General features: G+C 42.6%; 1 protein-coding gene across 3 annotated transcripts in view; it reads right to left on the bottom strand.

Moving 5' to 3' along the window:
- slc4a4a (solute carrier family 4 member 4a) overlaps window positions 1-22,572 on the bottom strand; it is a 55,069-nt gene that overhangs the window by 29,351 nt on the left and 3,146 nt on the right. For all 3 annotated transcript variants that reach the window (XM_031870493.1, XM_031870490.1, XM_031870492.1), the window contains exons 3-5: window positions 19,924-19,997; window positions 12,850-13,023; window positions 1,503-1,638 (exon numbers count right to left, since the gene is read on the bottom strand). In XM_031870493.1, coding sequence (XP_031726353.1) covers window positions 1,503-1,638; window positions 12,850-13,023; window positions 19,924-19,997 — 384 coding nt within the window. The remainder of the gene's footprint in view (window positions 1-1,502; window positions 1,639-12,849; window positions 13,024-19,923; window positions 19,998-22,572) is intronic.

Raw genomic sequence — 22,572 nt, forward strand, 5'->3', positions numbered from 1 at the left:
ACACACACACACACACACACACACACACACACACACACACACACACAGACACACACACACACACACACGAAACTGAACTGGGACTGAGAAGTTGTTTCTATACCAGCCTTTTATTTGGACACTTTTGGCTGCCAAAATAGCACTTGGCGGACCGCCAGCACTACCCAGCACTTGTGAGATCTTTTATTCGTTTTGGGTCCACTGAGTGCACTTGGTGAGACTTTGGACCAGGATCTTAATCTCTGCAGTTATCTGCAGAATAATAAGTTTGACATTAAAGATACAGGGCTGATTTATTTCACCCATTGTAAGCACTGAAAACTGGTTTTAAAAAGGTCTGGAACTGTAGTCCTCTTCTAACCTTTTTAACCCTGCTGAACCTCTTGTATTGTATAATTTTTATTTTATTATGTTACACAGCAGAGAACTCTGCCTTATGTAAAGAAAAATATTTTGTTGTGTTGACATTTTCACCACCACTTCTACCTTATTTTATTGAGAAACCGTCTTTAAACTTGTTTTATATCTCCTTTTTTAAATTGTAGTAGTTCTAACTGAGGAAATACCAATGAATAAACACAGGTTTGTTCCCTTGTATATTGCTTATTGTATATTGAGAGAATGACAATAAATTATACCTTGTAGCGTTTGATGTTTTTTTTTCCAAATGGTTGACATGACATGAAATGACTTCCTTTACATTTTGACTGACATTTTGCCCAATCCAGGTTAAACTGTCAAGCTATAGTGTCACCTTTTGAATTTTGACATGACTCCGTTAAAGCTGCTCATTGTGCTCATTCTCCACTAATCCGATATCAATTGTCCCGGGTGCATCCGGCCTTAAAAAGCCTTCCTGAGTAAAAGTGAAGCTCTTTTTTAAGGATGCTGAAAGACTTTGACAGCAGAGTCCTTCAGAAGAGTTCCTCTGCAAATCACTCAACCAACAGTGAACCAAAATGTAACTTCTATCTGCAGCACAATTGGTCAGAGGTTATGATAACAGATCAACTCATTTGGAGGCTCAAACAGCAGCCCAGGGATCCAGTTTCCACCCCGAGAGAGCTTCACTCAACCAACGCTAATGACGTATAAACAATCAGCCCATCTCCATCCTACAAGTGGGCCACACGAGAGAGACCTGCGAGACCCTGTGAGCTCGCTTTTTACGCTGCTCCCAATTCAATGCACGGCAAATTATTTGACGTTAGAAGAACTGATTTTACTCAGTGAAGTTTACCATATTTGTATTAGTTATTTGACTCTGGGGTGGCGGTTTAGAACTAAAATCCAAACAATTAAAGTAAGCAAAGTTTTTGAGGTGAACGTTAAGAAACAGATTTTTTTTTTCCCAACAAGGATTTTTTGATGTATAGATGACTTTTCACAGCCAACTGTGTTACATGTTCTCAACGATCGAGTGAAAGTCAATGGAGAACATTTCTAAATTCATTGCAACTGCATCTACAGGAAGACCCAAATCTTGAGACTGAGGTCCTTACCTGGCCGTCTCCTTCCACTCCATCTCCTGTCCATCCACCGACAGAAGCTCGTCCAACTCCGTGAAGAGTTGAGGCGGCGCTGGGCCGTCATCCTCCTCGCCGAGGATGAAGCGGATCCTCTCGGCCGCCGACGAGACTGCGGAGAGAGGAAAAATACTGCGGTTCATAGGCTGGCAATGGTGCCCGTTGGGCAAGGGTTTGGGCACCGGCTTCCCCTCCTCAGCTGGACCCTTCCCGTTGGCCTCAGGAGGTGGTGGAGGGATTTTCACCATGACCTCCTCTCCTTTTTCTTCCGCATCCTCTTCCTCATTCTCCTCTTGGTTATTGTTGTTGTTGGACATCTTCAAGACCTCAGTGACCCCCCCCCCCCCTTTACTCTCCAAAGGGTTTGCTCCTCAGATAGCAGTCGGCAAGCCCCACAAGCTCACCAGAGTCCCGAAGCAGCAGCTAGACCCTCATTAACGTCTCGGATGGAAGTGACAGCCGCTCTCAGCTGCCTGCTCCAGCACTTTGTGGACCAGGTAGGAGGGGGCCGAAGGGGTTTAGGGGTCCCCTCAGTGACAGTGTCCCCACAGCTAGCCCCTACTCCCTCGCCGCCCCCCTTCACTGTTCAAACAGGGCTTCGCCATTGGCCCCCACAGCCTTGGCAAGCTGCCCTGGAACCCCTCATTAACAATTAGGAAATGGTCCACAAACTGGCCTATTCTTTAGCAGAGGCTTGGCTTTCCTTCCCTTTGTCTTCTCATTTGAATTATTAGAGAGCAACACAAACAGATTTTCAACAGGATTGATATATAGATTATACTTTTGGGTGCTAATCAAACATGTTGCAAACTGTCGCCACCATCGTAGCTTGTTCCAAGTGGAAACAAATATTTGAACCGTCAATGGGGAGCAAAACAATAACTAGCCCCCTTTCACGAAAAGCAGGCACATGCATGTAGAAACAGTACGCAAAGATCGTCGTCAGCAAACAGCCACACAAGACGAGGGCAGGAGGCATCATCAGAGCTACAGCTCATTTACGGAAGCTCACATAAATGAAACGATGGCATCTCTGCTCAAGGAATCAGACCGCTAATGTGTAAAAAAATAAATCTCTTGTGCACATGCTGCATGATTGGGATTAATGTGAAATCACTTTTTCAAAAAGTACGCTAAAAACAGAGTTTACTGCTTTTCCAACATTGTCCACGAACCCCGATTTCACTTTGAATTATAGCCAATAGATATTTTTACAGCAGATCTCTTATCTCATCTCATCAGGTGTAACAGGTGTATAGCAGTAATTGGTGGCTGTGGCACCAATTAAGGTAGAGCTACTAATCGGGAGGTGGGCGGTTTGATCCCCGGCTCCTCCAGTCCCCCCAAAAGAATGAATATTTAGATTAGAGCCTGATGGGTAGGGGGGCCCTTGTATGGCAGCCTCTGCCATCAGTGTAGAAATGTGTGTGTGAATGGGAGACTATTGTAATGTGTTGTGTAGTGCCGAGTGGTCGGAAACTATATCACTATACAAATGCAAGTCCATTTACCAAGTCCATCTCCATTTAAAAGGCCCTGGATTGGGTTGCACCAGTTATTCACAAATCCATTACCAAGTTTGAAATTGAATCCTTCGTAAGTTCTTAGTAACTACCAGCTGGTTTCAATCTAGTGATTTACTAGATCAGGTCGCCGTTTAAGGTCAGATATGTCAACTGTATTCTGAGTAATATCATCGCCAACTTAAACCACCACTGGGAATTATAAAAGGCTTAATTTGTGCACAAACTATACCCACTGTACAGTAAAGTTAACTTTAATCGTCTTAAATGTTGTGCTATTGGCTAAACCCTGCTAGAATATATTGATTTTCTCTGTGAGGAAAGTCAGCAATTCAATTCAATTCAATTCAATTAATTTTTGTATAGCCCAAAATCACAAATTAGCCTCAGAGGGCTTTACAATATGTACACATTTGACATCCTCTTGTCCCGGGACCCTCACATCGGAACAGGAAAAACTCCCCCAAAAAACCCTTTAACGGGGAGAAAAGAGGGAGATACCTTAGGGAGAGCAACAGAGGAGGGATCCCTCTCCCAGGATGGACAGAAGTGCAATAGATGTCATGTGTAGAACAGGATAAGTGAATTACAACAGCAATGTGCCGTTTATCCTGCTGTTGTGAGGACCACTTTGAGTTCTAGGCCTTATGTGTGGTCCTCATCTTCAGCAGGTTAAGAGTTGGTTTTAGATTTGGGGTTAGAATTAACTTTGGGTTAAGGGTATGGGACTGTAGTTGTGTTGGTTGTGGTCAGGGTTTAGGAATGCATTATGTCAGTGAGGGTCCCCACAAGCACAGAGGCACAAGTGTGTGTGTGTGTGTGTGTGTGTGTTCATAACAAAGCTGGCTGGTCTGATTACATAACAGCTTGCTAATACTGTGGCACCAGAGAGTTCACCGTAGATACCCGTCTTAAAACAGACCCCATCTTGTTTACCATGCTTTGTTGGTGAGATATTTTAGCTGCGTCTATCAATGTTCCCCAAATTGTTTTCTAGAGCACAAAGCTCTACATACATCTTGCCTTGAATTTTGCTCTCAAAGTGCACCAGAGTGATTGAACTTCAAAATGCACAAAATCTTCTTCCGGGGGAGCGTGCCCCTAAAGGGGGCGAAGTCCTTGGACTCTTTATCTTGCAATAGAAACCCAGGGAAAATAAATGGTTAGCAGGCTCTCTGACGCAGTGACAACCCACCAGGTGAAAAGGGAACTTCTCTGATACATCCCGCTCTCATATGAAGAATTCATGCAAATATCTGCGCCACAGAGAAAGGACAATACTCCAGTGTTGAGTATTTGACTGGACTGTCCTTTGCAGGTGAAATTTAGAGATTTATTTGGACAAACACACCACATCGAGTCATTCATTCATTCGGTCAGCAGTAAGTGGTCAAACAGTAAATGAGGTGAAAACTTGCAGTTTACCCGTATTGTGTTTTCCGCAGCACCATAACGACGGCAGCAGGTACGGGCCAGACAAGCAGCTGTGAGATTACTAGGTGGGGGGAGAAACCGACTGTCTGCTGGCACACACATACACACACTTCCACAAGCTGCAACTAGCTTAAGTCGCAGCTTGTTTAATAACACCTCGGGTGGAATAATTTACATGTGCGTTTCACACATTTAGCTGACACCCCATATCCACTGCGAGTTACGCTGATTACAGTAAACAGTGCAAACAAGCTTTAAATACCTATACGGCCAAAACTGTATGCAAACAATAGTAAGCGGTGCAAGGACGGGGTCAAAGCCTCAGGGATGCAGGAGCACGGGCTGCTGGGTTCCTTAGATGTGCAGCCAGTTAAACAGATGCAGCAAAAACCATGGCAGTACGGTGCTTTCATTCTGAAGAGCAACAAGAAATACAATCGGAATAAAACAATCCACAAATACTCATTTTGCTTTCATCCCTATGAAATCAATGCAAGGACATCCTGCTGGAGGAAAAACATTATCTTAGCAGAAATTCATTTTGGGACGAGATCAGGAAAAGCTACCCGACACCCTGTGTTTACAGCTGCAATCCGCTACTTTCTGTACCTCTCTGCACGCTCAAGCGTCAAGTCTTTATATCATAATTTTAATAATAACGGCCGTTACTTATTACAGCATTAGCAATCACAATATTTCATGATAAAGGAATGAGCAGGAAGGGAAGAAAGAAACACGTTTTCATGGAAATATGAGCAACTTCGAAGAAGTCTACCGACCGCTTATAATAAGGAATTTGAAATTCAAAATGAATTCTCTGAAGCTTCTTTATATTACACAGTAGGCATCTAAAACTGTCTAGAGTGTATCCAGGAGAGATAAAGAAGAAACTGATGCTGCCCATCCAGAGCACCCAGTACAAAACTCAAGCTGGTAACACGCACGGTGATGGTGCTATAGGAGAAAGGTGGATGAGAAGGGTTAGGGGGTGAGGCTCGGTGCAGAGTGAAAGCAAACAGGAGCGAGGGCAAGCACGAAAAGGAGAGATAGAAATGAAAATCCCATCGTTCAAACACAATTTCAAAGCTCTGTGTGCTCTAGCCAAGAGCCATGGGCATACAAAGAGGACTTTGTCCCAGAAGCAGAGGCTCACGGGATAGGGGATGGAGGAAGAATGCCCGCTGCCCGGCAGAAAGCTTAGTGTGACTGCCACTAAAGGCCTGTTTAGTCCCACTCTTGACACGAATCCTACACAAATACCTTCCATCCCCTCTGACCTTTTTGGAAAAACTCAGCACATCATAAGGGACAACATGGGGTCTAATAGCACGCTCATTGTTTGTGACTGTACATGCAACAATAACGCAACTCAGCGTCACTCATTCAAAAGCAAAAGAGGATCACCGAGAGTACAGGAAAGGTTTTCCATGCCACAAAGTCTGACACTCAGTATGCAGGGCGGCTAGCACAGAGAGGCAGCGGACAGGGATCGGGGCTGAATGCAGAGTAACACCCAGAGGGTGATTCATTGAAAGCCTGTTTATAGTCAGACCATCCAGCTCTGGTATTTTGTTGCGATAGCTAAGGTGGGCAGGTTCCGATGAGAACGTACCAAATACCAGCTGCTGTGGGGGGGGGGGGACAACCTGAAATGAAATGACCTCCGTGCTGTCTGCAGGTAAACTGAATGCAACAGCCACATTTCCTCTTTGCTTTCACTGCAAACAGCCCAAAGCAACTCATCACAGAAAGAATCGCACGTAAAGCTGACCCGAGTTTGTCTACAAAAGGGCTTAATGCACCATTCAGCAACATCACCAGATGTTTGTGAATCATTTGATCCTCTGGCTGTAAGGGAAACCCCATCGCAGTCCTGATTCATCTCCCAACTTCTTTTCACCTCTTATGTTCGGACTTTACACAAGATGGTGCATCTTTGCACCACAGCAGAGGCTCCACTTCTCATCTAATGTACGGAAAGCAAGTCTGTAAATATCAGGCTGCTCTCATCCAACATACCTAATAAAAAAAAATAATCCACCGTAATTCGTAGGTATCCCTCAAAAAAATATTTTGTATATTATGCACGTAATAATGAACAACGAAGTCCCAGAACCAGCCATCTCTCAGCCAGGAGACCGCCGTTTGTTCCCCTTATCAAACAAGAGGTCAATGTTGATGCATTTGTCACGTGACTCGAGTAATGTAGTTACAGCACCTCTGTGGTTATTTTTACCCAAACGACAATCATTTCCTAAACCTAACTGAGTAGTTTTGTTACCTAAACCTAACGAAGCATTTCACGATCTTTTTCTAAACCTAACTAAGTAGTTTGTTGCATAATGAATGAATTGTTTCCTGTGAAGACAGAAGTTTATTTTGAAAAGACTGTATTCATGTAACGAGCAGAAATTGACACGTGTCGCTGGAGTTTTGCAGGAAAACGCCTGAAAAATTAGGAGTAACTTTTCATAAGATATATAAATATACAACCGTAGCAGCTACTGTTGTGGCCACGAGTGGTGAATACAACGTAACGGCACACTGGATTTCTTAAGATTGAAATAAGTCACTCACTTTAAGATGCAAGTTGCAGCCATTATGTAATAATGTATAGCCTTAAATCCTTACTACGGGACAATTTATCAAATTCACAAATAATTGTGATTATCTTTTTCATGTAATCCTAAAATATCTTGCATGTACACAAGAGCTGGGGGGGTAAAGAAAGAGTGTGGATGTCTGTGGTTGGGGGACATTGTTGATCTAAGAGTCAATCAATGAATATTAACTCATCATGACAATAAGCTCCGTCCAGAGAGTCAAAGTCAAACAAAAGAATGGCCTTTCAAAGGTTTAAGCAGTTTACCCAATCAATATCCACAGACCTTTTCTACCGATACAATTTATTCCTTCCTGTGACACTGAAGAATATCTCAATCAGTCACTCCGTAGACATTCTAGTCCCACAACTCCAGACCTCTTTCCACAGTTTATTTTTACAAAACCTCCCACAACTTTGTGATATGTGAAAAGATGTTAATAATCGTTTAAATTTTAAAGGGAAGACCAGTGAACCTTAGTGGGGAAGCAAATGTATATCCTGAACGGAGTCCTTGTCAGGCCATGTGTACTTTAATGTCTCACTGAGAATAGTCTGGATCCTTCCTCATTACTCAATTACACATCTAGCATTGTGTAATTGCTTTCACGTGGAATTGTAGTTTACTTTCAAAGTGATAGCTGTAAATGTTTAGGGGTGCAACGCATATTACTGTTGCCATGTGAAACAGTCAGGCTTCTACCTCAACCTTTGCATTTATCTAAACAATTGTTAAAGTCTTTGGATTGTACTTTCATTTCTGAGAGAAGGCAGTATCTTTCCAGCGATGCAAAAACATCAAATTGGAGACAAACAAAATACATGGCAGCAGTCTGAGCTTGCTCTGTCTGAGTTTGGGGAAATTAAACCCATTTGTATAAGAACCAAGTTTCTAAGTAATCTATGTAACCCACTTTGAGAGAACGTTTGATCCCACTTTATAGGGGGGGGGGGGGAAGCTTTGCAAAAATAAAAACATGCTCATGAAAATGAGCAGGGGTCAAACGGCCCTGCAGTGGACACACATGTAACCAGGAGGATGTGCTCCCAGTCCCTGCAGCGTCCATCTGACCAAACAAGAGGCTTTCAGACAAGGGCCTTCCCCCCGGGGGCGGCCATGCTTCCCAGAGCGAGGAGCACGGAGGACGGCAGTGAATAACAGCAGGACATTAGGTAAACTTTCATTTTGTGTTGATTTTGGCAGTCACTGTGGACAAAAGCGATGATGTTTCCGAGCACCAGAGTATCATTTTCCCCGACAGTCTGCTCCGCTGGGTCCTGGTTCTGGTTCTCCTGCGCCTCCCTTCCCTCCCGACAGCCCAGCAATCTCCTGGCTGAAGGAGGAGCCGCTGCCGACAGGTGTGAGAGCTCTCCACCTCCCGCCGGAGCTCCGACTGCAGGTCAAAGGCCGCAGCGAAGCCAGATCTGGTGTGCTGGCCGCTGCCGGAGGCCCCGCTGCAGTTTGAGCTGCATGATTTTGTTCGCACGGAATCCGACCCGGTAGCACCGATGACGAGCGTCAAGAGTAACTGTGTATAAATAGCCGGTCTTCTTGCTGATGGTCTCGTTTACTTGTGTAGGTCATAGAGAGGCATCAGTGTTGAATTGATACCGTTTAGTTGCCAGTTTAAAGTTCCTTGTGGTAACTTTAACCTTTATAACAAATTCCAAAGTGATAAATTGCACCTGTTATTCGTAACAGTACGCTTGCATGTGAAAAAAACAACAACTTTGACATCTTATGTGACGCAAATTCAGCAAACTATCAATTGGCGAGAGGAAGTGTAGGATTATTTCTGTCTCTTCCTCTGAGAAATGATAATAATGACTTTATTTTTAAATGATTGGCTCAACTATAAATCCAATCTGCCCCAGCACCGGTGGGCTCAGACCCAAACTTGCCTTCCATGTAGCAGAGGACAGAAAATATATGTTTTTTCTTACAGTCACAGATATTGTTTTATAATATGTGTGCATGCATCACAGTCTGTGTTTTTTCCTTATTTGTTTCTCTGCTAATTCAAGTGCACCTGAAGTCTTATTCAACGCATGCAGCATGCTGACAATCTGCTATTCTATCGGTAGTTTCCATAATCAGCAAAAGCCACAGTCTGTATTTAGAAACAAAACAGAAATAATAAGTAAATAACTTTAAAAAGGGACTAGTAGCAACAGTGTACTTAATGTATGCATGTATGCATGTATGAAGAGAAGGGCAGTGGGAGCGAGAGGGACTGTAAATCGGGCCCACGCTAACGTTCTGAAGGCGCACTGACTGTCTGATTACTGTCTCGCTGCACACTCAATAATTCCATGACGACTTTTGACAAAACATCAACAGCATTTACGCTCTTTCACCTGCACGAGCCAGCAGAGCGCCGCAGTGTTGACCGTTAACAAAACGTCAATGCTCACATTCTCCTGCCAACATAGTGGCATTTTCCCTGAATGGAGAATTACCAATGACGCTGTAAACAAACCCAGGTGTGTAGGGTTTCACGTCTCCTCATCTGACTTCACAGAGTGTTTTTCTTTCCCCTTTGACACATATGTATACTGTATACATACATGCACTGCACACACACACACACACACACACACACACACACACACACACACGCACACACACACACAGTTCTTCATGTCTTCCCAAACATCACTAGAGTCTCTGTTTTGCACGTTTCTTCAACTATGGAGAATTAAATATGGATATTTGGCTGATTTGGAACATATTTTTCTTCAACTGACATTCTTTTGGTTTATCTAACTAAGGTTTAATAGCATTCACTGATAGAGGGAAACAATCAAGCTGTTATTTACTAGTTAATCTACTAGTTAGTCAAACATCCGTATACTAAATGCACTAAATAAAAGACCCCAACTAGGCTTACCACGGTACTTACCCACCGCATCAACCTTTTTCTTTTTATTGAAATAAAACCCTTGCGTATCAGCGGCCACAATCAAATAAAATAAGTCTAATTTGTAAAATACCAAGCGTGTTGTCAGTACGCTACAATTATATAGTTAAAGTGTTCGTACAGCAGCACCCACAGTATCGCAGCGAAGCAGCAGGAGTCAGATTTCACTGATCTCATGAGTCGACACGACGGTGGAGGAGGATTTGGTGTCAAAGAGAAAAGCAAAAGCGCCTACTTGGCAAAATTTCTAATTTAAACCAGATGCAAATAAAAACTTGATACTGTTAATGAGGCAATCTGTAAACTTTGTCTCATGAAGGTGGCAGCATCTACATACACACCTTCAAGCTCATCACATGAAGTGAATGGGTGTGAATGGGTGAGTGATGACATGTAGTGTTAATTAAAGTGCTTTGAGTGGTCGGAAGACTAAAAGAGAGCGAAACAAGTACAGTCCATTTACCATTTTACTTCGCAATAACGCAGCCACCAGCCCGATAATCAAAACACAACTCCCAAGCACTCGATACGATCCATCTCATCTGCAAATACAGGCAGCAGTTCAAAAATAAAAACTCATCTGGTTCAACCAAGTGTGAGCGAATGAACCGGCAAGGCTGAAGAGTAACTGCAGCGCTGTTTACACACAACAGGTTGGAATATTTACCTTTGCCTTCGTGGCCCCGCAGACACGAACCACTAGCTTTGGAGAGTACAACTGCGTCCCTGACAGCTCAGTCTAAACACTCAATAACCAGATTATCTGTTTTAGGGTTAGCGATAGGGTTAGATGTTCAAGAGGACAAATAAGGACTTCCCGGTTATAGTCTTTCATCTGTTACGAGAAGGAAACAACTACCGGCTGCAAGGAACCGTCTTCAGACATCACTCGGATCAGCCTCTCCAAAACAGAAAAATGTTTTTTTTTTTTAATGAACAAAGAGATTCATCAGTCACCTCTTGTCTGTAATATCTTTTCTGTATTGCAGTAGTGCTTTTACAGTAGCTCCCAGTCTGACAGGTTGAGACCCACCAAAGATAGAACAAAGCAGGATCAATCAGGGTTGGTGGTTGTCAAATAAAATGTCAAATATGAGTAGAAGAAGAAGAATCATTGCTACACAAACGTCTGCTTTACCTAAAAACTATTAAGCTGAAACATTACTGTGGTTGCTCGAAGCTCATGTACAGTGTGCGTCACGGTAAGACTAAACCTGAATGCAGTCGGTTCATTAGAATAAGTGACTCAGATTACACTGCTCTTCTGCTTGATATGTGAAACACCATCATAACATCAATAATCACTCCTTCAGCCACTTCGGAAGCGTATTCCAGACCTGTGTGTCCCCCAACATGCTCAATACATCGGACTGTGGTCAGGGAACCGACTGAACCTAAAAAAATTAATAATCTATAAAGCAATCTTTGCTAAATATGCATCGTAGCAGCTACCAGATGGGCTGGCTGTAATCTATTCTCTGATTGGATTTATGTCCTGAAGAAAATCCCCCCACATCAAGTGATCTGTGCACATTGTAAAAATCCAGTTCTGGTGTATTTTGGTCCTCTTGTCACGTCATGTGCACGCAGGCATGTGTAAAAGGACGTTATTGTCTTGAAATGACAGCGGCCGGCATCGTTATTGGATTGAGACGAAAAGTGTGGACGTTTTAAGACGTAGTCACAGAGGACTACTGTTACACATGGACGTCATGTATGCAGGGAATTACCCTCCATCCTCTGTTTCAGCCACAAAATGACTGCATGTTATTATTATCAGAAGACCCCTGTCCTCACCAAAGTATAGCAATAAAATCTGTGGTTCCCAACCCTGTGGTTTGCTTGTGACCCTTCATGTCTATGAGCTCACGTTTATGAACTGGAAGCAGTTCAAGCAAAGCTGGATGTTTCCTCCTCATACAGTTTCATCCGGATAGATTTTAGGGGCCTCAAGAGGTAAAAGTCTCTAAAATTACAAAGAATACAAAGATTTGAAACAAATTCTCATATAGCAATATGCTTCTTCTTCAACCTTTTTCAATTGTTAATCATCTTGTCACCCCTTCAGATTGATTGCAAAGCCCCTTAGTTCCCGACCCCCAGACTCCAGACATATGCTCAAAAATTCAACTGTAGTTTCATTTTAAAAATGGCAAATTCACACTGTTTTAATATCAGCATAACATTATAAATCACCGGCCATCAACTGGTTCTACTGATACAAATTGGACTACAGCCTCGTGCCAATTCAAACCATAACTCTAAAAATGGCGTAGAAAACAATGCTGACATCAGTTAGAGCTGGGCTTACACTTTAACTCACAGTCACCCAACGCAACCTCCCCCTTCCTCCCTTCCTCAAGTTTCCCTCAAACTGGCTGGAGCTCTTTGTCCGAGCATCCGTACATCGCAGCAGCTGCGCCTGAGGGCACATCGCACTTTCCACCCTTTACAGGGCAAGAGGACGCTCCACTCACCCAAGAATGTGAGCATTAACACATATAGACGCCGACGCATGCACACGCACAAAGACAGGCACACTTATGTTTGCAACCAAGGACAAAAGCGCAGGATGGCATGCACTTACTCGCCGCACGCAAGAGACTTGTATCAACACTAGTACAACTACATCCGAGAAGCCATTACTTCCAATGAAAACCCACTCTGCTCTGTCGAAAACAGACGCGTCACTCAGCAGGACATGCGTGGCTATTTCTGGCCACAACGTGGACTCAGCAACTTATTTTGGGGTCACGGGGAGTTACAGGGTCTGGTTTTTTTTCTGGAAAAGAGAGCAGGCAGGAGCCCTAATCCGCCCTGACATGGAGTCCATCAGAACTTACTGAGAGGTTTGAGGATGCTGTTGCTGGCCTCATCGTTGTTTTCTGTGTCCGACTTGTCAGAGGTGTTCTCCGTCAACCTGTCCTTTCTGTCCTTGTGGCCGGCTTTCCGACGGTGGCGGCGCCGCCGCCGATAGCTCTTGGGCACGTGCACGCCGATGTAGACGGTGTGGTGGCCTGCAAAAAAAGGAAAAAGAACGGATGAACATCGTGAAACATTCTGACAAATTCAGATTGCTACGATGCCAATTATGCACCTGAACAGCTGCCTTCCTGAAACAATCACACAATCAAAATCCTTATCAGGAAATTAGAAAATTACAACATTTTGAAAATCACATTGTGTCTTCTGCAGTGCTGCAAAATACGTCAAATACAACAAGACCCAAACCCAACCCTGAACACATCTCAATTCAGTTCAAACAGGGAACATTCTCACATTCTGAGCGGAGTTATAGAGGTCGCAGTACACTGTCAAAACAAATATTTGGACAGAAAAAGAAGTAGGACGCAGCAGCGAAGACGCCATAACTGCTTGCATGACTTCCTCCTTGTTATGCTTGTTGGCACAATATCAACAGGACGTTCAATTTTACATGTTCGGAGGTTTAGTGTCGATAACGCCAAGCACACCAGACTGTTTGCTAACAGCCAGTCATTCTGATGGACAGGGATTTCATGCCAACATGCGATACGTCATATTTTCAAAACTGCTGGTCATTTGGCTGCAGTAAGACATCCGATTCAGGCCATTTATCCTTCACTCACTTAACCTTGTAGTAGTGTAGGTGTGGAATTTAATCCACACAGGCCTGAGTGATACACTGTGTTGGTGTGTTTACACAAAGCAAAACTATATCAAAGATCTGAAGCACATGATGCACATGATGATGGACAGAGAAGACATGGATTGTGCAGCTTGTGTGGTTTGTCAAATTTCTGTGGACAAAGACGTTTCTGACACTAAAACTGGTAACTGTCCTGGTTTTCACCAAAATCAAAATAGAATTTTTCAGCACATATATTGACGTTCATCACATTTTGTCATACTCATGATTACCTAACTCATATAACCATAACTATATAAAACATAAACAACGCACCACATGTCTGAATTTGTTGGCATGTGTGCCAATAAATAAATCAATGTGTTGTCGTCTTTCTGACAGAACCCGTTCGTACAGTTAGCCGTCATCTTTTCTAAAGAGCTCCAGGAGGCTCCTTCATGAAGTACCCAGCAATGGAAATGTTGCGTTCTGCACACACTGCTAGAGAACGGTGGAACTGGGGACATAAAAGATCATATTTAAGACGGCCACACAGCCATATACAATAGCTGCAGAGAGTCTGCCATGTAGCCTGCGCACACTGACAAATACCTATTGTCTAGCTTTTAAAATGTATTAGTACAGACACAAATCAATAAGTATACTACACCAATGCAATCTTTGTGTTTACTAGTGTCATTATACCGTTTTTAAATAAACTCCTGTTTTGGTGGATTTTGGGAGACAAAACATACTTTTTTGTCTGCTGAGGAGCTGTCCATGGTGTTGAAAGGTGCCCTCAGCAAGTGTGCTGTGAGCTGAAATAATTGTCCCTCATCTTAATGAAAACGCCTATAGTGCCTGCATTAACGCATACATGTGCAAGTGAATAATATTCACTTTATGTATGTAACCGTTTTAAAAGAGGTGTTGATTCAACCTTTTCTTCATTTCGGAGGCTGTAGTTTGTGGTGCTGTTGAATTTGAATTAAAACCTAAATCACATTTCTCAAGTTTCTCCTTCCTAAGCAGAGGAAGGCTATAAAAAGCAACCTTTCGGGGGAAAACATCAAAAGTCTTCCTGAAACAAAAGGCTCAATGCGATCAGTGTCAAACGTCGGGCAGTGCTGAGCCAAGCACAGCACATGACCCAACCAGGAAGTGACTGAACCCCTCAACACAGCAAACAATGATCGCTCTTGAAGCACAACAGCGTTCATTATTCCCTCGTACCACAACGCCTTTACTAGTGAGTAAAAAAGAAACAAGTTTTTGTTTCTTTTTAGGGGTTCATCTAAGTTCACCGACGGCGACGTATACCGAGCTAATACTGAGCATCAGGGGGAGGAGTCTCACCTAAAGACGTGAAGGGATACAGTAAATCAGAGGCTTTTCTGACTACGGTCGTTTGTTTCACAGACTGAAATTTAAACAAACCACTGAACACATATTAGCCTTTGGAAAGCAGACATCAGCTTGTAACATTGTTGTTGATGTGACTGAACGTTCTCACAAAACTACAGAGAAACACATTGAAAACATGCAAGTAGCTTAAAATAAAGTGTTAAAATACATTTATGTTTCAAATAAGTTAAAGATATAATAAAGATATACGAGTGTTCGCTACTAAGAAGTGGCTGCAACCTCTGATCATGGAGATAATTTATGTACATCAGTATTTATTCAGTTTTCGGACCTCATCTTGGTGTGAGCTACAGAGTCCCTTTAAACTAGATTATCTCATGAGCATGGAAGCTTATAAAACTGGATTAAGGGTCATTTGAGCACTGAATGCACTTGTCCTGAAACTGACTGACAATTTTTTGGTCCATTGTCTCTTTTATGTGATTTGTGTTTTTAACTTTTTTGTTTTTTAAGTAAATTTGGGTATTTGTGCGCCATCTTGGCCAGGACCCACAAGGAAATGAGATTTGAAACCTTAATGGGATTATTCTGGCTAAATAAAAGGTTAAATATAAAATACATAAAAATAAAAACACGTATTCAGCAATTATTTTCCACTTTCTTCAGTCCACGTGTCTGTTTTGGTAACTCCCAGGCCCGCATGACCCGCACCAGCGCCGCTACCCACAGTAGACTTGTGGTTCAACAAAGATGGTGCCGTTCCCATGTTTATGGGGATAACAGTAAAAACACAGGATCAATAGTCCACCGACAAAACACTGACGGCATCGTGTCGGCCAAGAAGAAAAAAGGGAAAAACAGGAAACAAAACTCCAAAAAAAGTTGTTGAAACTTCAGTCAGAACACAAGAGCAGATAAAATTGAGGAGTTGCTCGTTTTTTTCTGTAAACATTACAGTAATTAAACATTACAACGGTCACGGTAGAGAAAACATTCACACCATCACATGACACTAAAACTCACATAACCACATAAAAAATGATCAAACTTTGTTAATGCTAAAGACATTTTTAGCAGCTCGTCAAGGCAGAATATCCCACCACACCTTTCATTTTAGGGAGATACTAAACTTCTGTAAAGGCCCTTCACACCCACACAGGTGTTTTCACTTATTCTAATTGACTACATGGCTTGAAGTTGGCCTGAACTGTGCCGTTCCAGGAGCTACTGTATTGCACCACCGTTCACAATAGTTTCATTTCTTTCCAGCTGTGAGCAGCTCCTCCGTTCCTTCTAGGAATAGCGTTGTGGGAGAATAGTGTACATGAACAGCCCGTTATCAGTGAGCATATTGACTGTTTCCAGTGTAAACACGACAACTTAAAGGTATTAAACTGGGACACATCTCACACAGTAATAAGAATGGCAGCACTTTATTTTGTTGGGGTAACGTCCTGCTGGTCACGTAGTGGCGAGAGCGAGGTAAACCCACTTAAAGAGGGGGGGCCTATGAGATTGCAGGTTTGAAGCGGAGTCTATATCAGCTGCTAGTCAAGAAGCAGAAAGTAATGGAGATGTAGTAAACTGATTTAATCTTGTTCTGTTTCCCCAAGTGTTGGCAGAGACAGTTTACTAGAGAATCTTTGTCCACTTGGGAACCACGACGAGCTACGTGAAATATGTTTTTGGCACTTCCATGTTGGCTTCACTTAATTAAAAAGCCTACAAACCTCAAAGCTCTAGTTGTCGGATCTATTTAATAATGACACATAAGCAAATCAGATATCCTATCGTGCAGTTACTTTATGTTCAAGAAATATCTCAACATAAACGTCCAGTGTTATCCTGTTACCTTCTACTTGCACACCGGCTCATTAAGTTACATTAGAGTCGACCAAAGACTTGACGTACAGAAAGTGGGCATTACAACAAGACCCGGGAGAAGATGGCTGTACAGCGACAATGACAGAGAACAGAGACATGGAGAGACAGACAGAAATAAAGACCGCGGTGCTATTAGGGCTGATAGATGAGCAATAAAGCAGAGCGTGAAGACGTTTGTACAGGCTGAACGGCAACAAGAAAGGAGGTGGAAGAGGAATGAAAAATAGTCGAGTCAAGGAGCTGGAAAGGGAGATTTGCACACTGCCAGAGTCGCTTGTGTAACGACTTCCTCTTCTTTTTTTTTTTTGCGTGGAAGAAGAACGTCTTTTGGAGCGGCCTGTGAGCACACACACTGAATGAAATAAAATCCTTGTGTTTTTACTGGGAGGTTTGTTTAGCTCACTAGATTTTTGAGGAGAGGCAAAGCCACCGCCAGTTTCCCAAGTAACCGCGCCGCTGGGACCTGCCCAGACCAGTAGGGAAGGATGGCAACACGCCACGCAGCACTGACAGCATGCTAATAGAAAACAGCTTTAAAAAGAATATATATACTGTTGGATTAGTGGGGGTAGAGATGTCGACAGCTCATTTGTCAGGATAAATTATTACTCGTCCTCAGCTACAGCAGGCAATACCTTGAATATTTGAATTACATCACCGGAATACAAACATTTAACCTAAGGTCACACAAGATGAGCAAGAGAACCGTCTATCTTGAGCTGTGACGCAGAGTTCAGATACCACGTTTAGCTTGAGTGAAAACAAAGACTTATCAGTGTCAGACAAGGCCACTGGGCCAAAAAGCTCCTCTTCCAGACTGGTATCTTGTACAATGTAACAAATGTCAAGCTGCCTCATCTCTTTTTGTTCTTTTTCATATCAGTCTTTGAGGCGGGCTGTCGGCTCTGAGCGAGCAGCGGGGAGGAGGCTGAGCTCAGCGGAGACTCCAAAAAGGAGATTTGGCCGGCAGACGAGGACACGCAGCCACAGCTGAGACGCTGGTTACGCACAGGAAGTTGGGAGAGATTGAAGCAGGGGTCAGGCTGAGGCGACACCTGACAAAATGTTGACCTCCGGCATGACTCTGCTGTGCAAGTTCCAATGTTGATTCTGTATTTTATCTTGTTTACAACTAAGTTACTTAAAAGGATCATTCCGGTGGTTTTGCATGCTTTAGCCCATTTACTACAAATAGAGCTAACAAACCATGCCACTGTGTTGACAACCCTTCTTTAGAGCCATTGTCTTACATTCAATTTTATACAGTGCAAAAAGTAATTAGCAGGCTTTTCAAGCTGGTGTAAAATGTGCAACGTATCACATAAACGCTGCATTCATTTTGAGCTGTTTTAAGTTACATTACCGCTGTGTGGGAGGGCTGCACAATAAATCGTTTTCTAATCTTCATGTCAACTTGTGCGATGAACACATCGATATTGCACTCTGGGATTTTTTGAGTTATTAAAAAGAGCAGAATGCCAAACACGTTTATTGGCATTTCTCTCAATGTACTTACAAATAAAAAGACTTACTCATTTTATTTATCGTTAATCGCGATATTTGACTCGCTAGTCGCATATTATCCTCGTATCACGTAGCGCTACAGAATATTAGTACAGTTTGATTTGAAAACTTTATGCACTGATAATGTAATTTTAAAAAAAATGCAGACTTCCTGTTCACTGAGATGGATTATATAACTCCTGTTTTAAGAGACTTGTTGCATATTGTACAGAAATGAATGGAAACCATGTTTTGCATGTAATGATATAGAAGTTGCATATAAAAAAAAATACATATGAAACTTTAAACCATGCATTGGAAATATTTGGCAAAAAATGTAAAATACATGATCTGTAGAAAAGGAGCTCAAATTTGCAGAAATGTAATTTAGAGAAAATGAAACTGGGTTTTTGTTCTCATTTTGTTCTGGGTTTTGGCCCAACAAAAAAAAAGACCAACAAAGGGCTGCTTATGGAACCACTTTGAGTACTTCCGCCAAAGAACCAAAACAAACCATGAAGATCTTGGATGTTAAAACTGGCTCCATCCCAGACGCTTTAATCTGCTGGACGAGAACCAAGAAACCCGTGATGTCGGGTGCAGGCTAAGGTCGTCACCGCGTCATGCTACCCGTGCTCCTTGGCAACAACAGGCATCATGGGCAGCGAGGAGAGTAATTAAAGAAATGCAGCGTTAAATAAACAGGCTGCAAGAAACAAAACCTAGATAAATGTTAAGAAGAGCTGGGTTCTCTCCACAACACTGGGATAGAACATTTTAAAATACTAAAGCAACCACAAAATAAAGACTTATTGCCTTATTTCATTGTGTTATTTATAAAGGGAGAACACTGCCCCACAAACTAGATTCATTTTCATTTGTCAAATAAAAATCTGCAGTTCTATGATGATAAATTCAAATGTTTGCAGTTATTTCTCATTTCATTAATTTTAATTTATAAACATGCCAATTTTATACAAAATTAATATTTACTACATTAGTTTTACTCCTTACAGATTGTCAGCAGGCAGACATTGAAGATTTTTCTCCCCCTCTCTTTGTTGTCCTGTAGGTTTTTCAGGGGATTAGTGAGGTAAACACAGGGCGACATGCTCCGTGTTCTACATCTCTCACATGCCAGCTCGCTAAACAGGTGAGTGTCACTCCGTACGTGCAGGAAGTGTCACGTTTGGCAAACTCTGAAAGGCTGAACGAGCTCCTTCCTGTTTCTCTCAGAAAGCAAAAATCAATTCAGAGGAACGGAGTTCTTTTAAGAATTAGAACTTCTGATTAAAAAAAAAAAAAGGCTTTTAGAGTTTTAGATTGCATAGTTTGACTCTCAAATGGCGACTCAGTGATGTCTGACGAACTTCAGGAACTTTTCTGACGTTTTACAAACTGAAGGAAATATTTCATAAAGAAGTAAAGCCTTGGAAAAGATATTGATAAAGACACCATGTTTCTATTGCTTTGCGGTCTACATCACATGGAAGATAAATAAGACTCTTTTACATCACATGCAGAGATATTTTAGTGTCACAGGAACAGGTAAACTTACCCTCTACCTCCTCCTCGTCACAGATGTGCTTGAGTAAGGACGCCCCCCGGTCCAGCACCGCCTCGTCCTCCATCCTGTAGTAGTAAAAGAGGAAGAAAGACTGCTCACACTTCTCCTCCATAGACGACGTGGAGCCATAGCACCTCGGCTCGTTCACCTGCAGTAAGTTTGTACTGGGGCTCAGTCTGGTGCTGCTGGTGGCGCTCATCTCCACCCATTAAAGACTCATTGACGGACACACGCTATTGCGACAGCACCTTAAGATCTGCGTTTCAGCGAGTGAACCACCCTCAAGTGAGCGAATGTGTGTCGTCCTTGAGGAGGGCAAAGTGCGCAGTCTTTAGGTACGGTGGAACGGAGTTAATCTGGTGGACGTGGGGCGAGGGAGAGGGCAGGAAGTCGCTGCTAATTGAGTGACTGGTGCTGGTCACGCTTAAAAAAAAGAACCAAAAACAAACGCAGACTTGGCTGAGACTTGAACCCATCGAGGTCTGGATCCGTCTCTGCCCACAGTTCACCCGTTAGAACCTGAATCAAGGTGATGTGTATTGTATTACTGGTAGGGGGTCTGTAAAAGCATCAGTCAGTGTTGTGTCTAATCAGTCCCACGCCCACTACAAAGCCTCTCCATCTGGTCTGTAATGCCTGCCAGCCCCCCTCTCCACCGCCCCCTCCACCTAAGAAACAAGTGGGGCATCACATGTCTGTCTACTCATCCGCCCTTACAGGATTACGCCGGCTTTACTTAAATGACAACACTCGCAGAAGCCCACAACAGGCCGGCGTGTCGGAGCCTCCGCTGCTCTCCAAGACGACTCGGCGCCTCAAACAAACCGTGCTGTTTCCCAACAAACAGACAGCAAAGCGGATTGAAAAGTGGTTATTTCAGGCTGGTCGCCGTGGCTGACAGGAAGTTCTGTTTGTTTTTGCGGTGGGGGCAATACAGTATAAACTCTCAGGCAGCTACCAATCATTTTAGTCTTTCACACAAACAGCAAATTTACATGCATACATGGTAATCGTGCACACACACACACACACACACACACACACACACACACACACACACACACACACACACACCTGGAGATACTTAAGCCCCAGCTTTATCCTATTGGGATCACAGACAAATTGGTTTGTTTAGTTAAACAATCGCAACATTTCTTTTATTGTTTTGTTTCAGATTCGTTAAAGGGTTCATAATAATCCTTAAATATATATAATTTTTTATAAAATCAACGGTTATATTGAGTAAGAATTGGCCACAGAAAATAAGAGCTTGCTTGATAATAATATTAATGATTTCTATTAATATTAAGAGAGAAGTAGGAGAAGATTGTTGAGTGTTGATTAGAGAGTTTTTTGCCCAATCGTTTATCAATAATGATAATGTTTTGTTTTATGAAGCCATAATGTTACTGTGTCTGGTAATCCCTTGAATTAAGAAGATATACATTTGGTGTCATAATATCTTTAATACTTTCAGTAATGTTCTCCAACTTAGTTAATTCTAGGTCAAAAAGAACTGGACGGCGTGCGCTCAGTACAATGGCAGGGGGGGGGGGACACCCTGGACACAGGGGTCAGAGGTCAGCTGCCCAACAGAACTCTTCCAGCTGGTCGAGCATCCTGCTCACGAGGAGACAGTCTCTGCTCACTGCATCATGATCTTCATGTCACACATAATGGGTTCAGTTCATCGGTGTCTAGTTTCAAAATGTTATGAAGAAAAGTACGTTTGCAACAATCCCACTACTGTCAATTCATCTGTGTTGTTTTAGCATTGAGAAAAATGAAAAACTTGACGAGTACTTCTAGGCATTCAGAGTTTTTGGGTTTTTGTTTTTTTTAAACAGTTTTTTTGACCAGCCAACCTGTGACCTAATGTGTGGACAGACAACTCTCCAATCAACACCTGTGAAGTGAAAGAATAACACTGGAACTCTTCCTGTGTTTAGTTGTAAGAGCTGTTCTCACAAATTACAATTATTCTGGAAATACAGCTGCTCAAGTTTTTCTGTCATTTCCAGAACACACTGACACCAGTAAGTTGTTTTAGCTGAACTTATTACCCATTATATAGTCTTTGATAAAAAGGATAAGAAAGGGTAAATTATATTAAAATGCCACCTTTAGATTCTGGAGAAAGTTTTGGTTCCAACTGAAACATTCATTTTTAACCTAAAATTAAAATACAACAGCCGATTGATCCCTCAAAAGCATCTCAACAAGAAAGCAACTCATCCAGCTTTAACTTTGACGTGTAACTCTGTCCGCTCTGGTTCAACGTGTGAAGCCTTTTAAAACAGCACTATGATTCAGCCGCTGTTTGAAGCTCTTTTTTATCTCTGGACTTCACCAGCTGTCCTGCCGTCACTGGCCTTCCTACCTCCTCCATTGCCACCTATGGAACAATCAGGGACATAACAGGCCAAACTGCACTCTGCCTAAGCCGACCGCCCTCGCATGTCTGCAGCCAAGTTGAATTTCTACACTGAACTTCACCTGTTGTCAGAGAAGAAAGAGACAACATCTTTACGTGAACTAATTCAGCAAGAAGAAGAAAAAGGTTTATGCCTCGTGTGTGATGTGATTGTTGCATGGGAACTATTGGCGATGGGATGTGCATTCCAGGAGTTATTTTGTGAA

The sequence above is a fragment of the Anarrhichthys ocellatus genome, unplaced genomic scaffold, assembly GCF_004355925.1.
Source record: "Anarrhichthys ocellatus isolate YVR2014 unplaced genomic scaffold, GSC_Weel_1.0 scaffold53, whole genome shotgun sequence".
In the NCBI taxonomy this organism is placed as follows: domain Eukaryota; kingdom Metazoa; phylum Chordata; class Actinopteri; order Perciformes; family Anarhichadidae; genus Anarrhichthys; species Anarrhichthys ocellatus.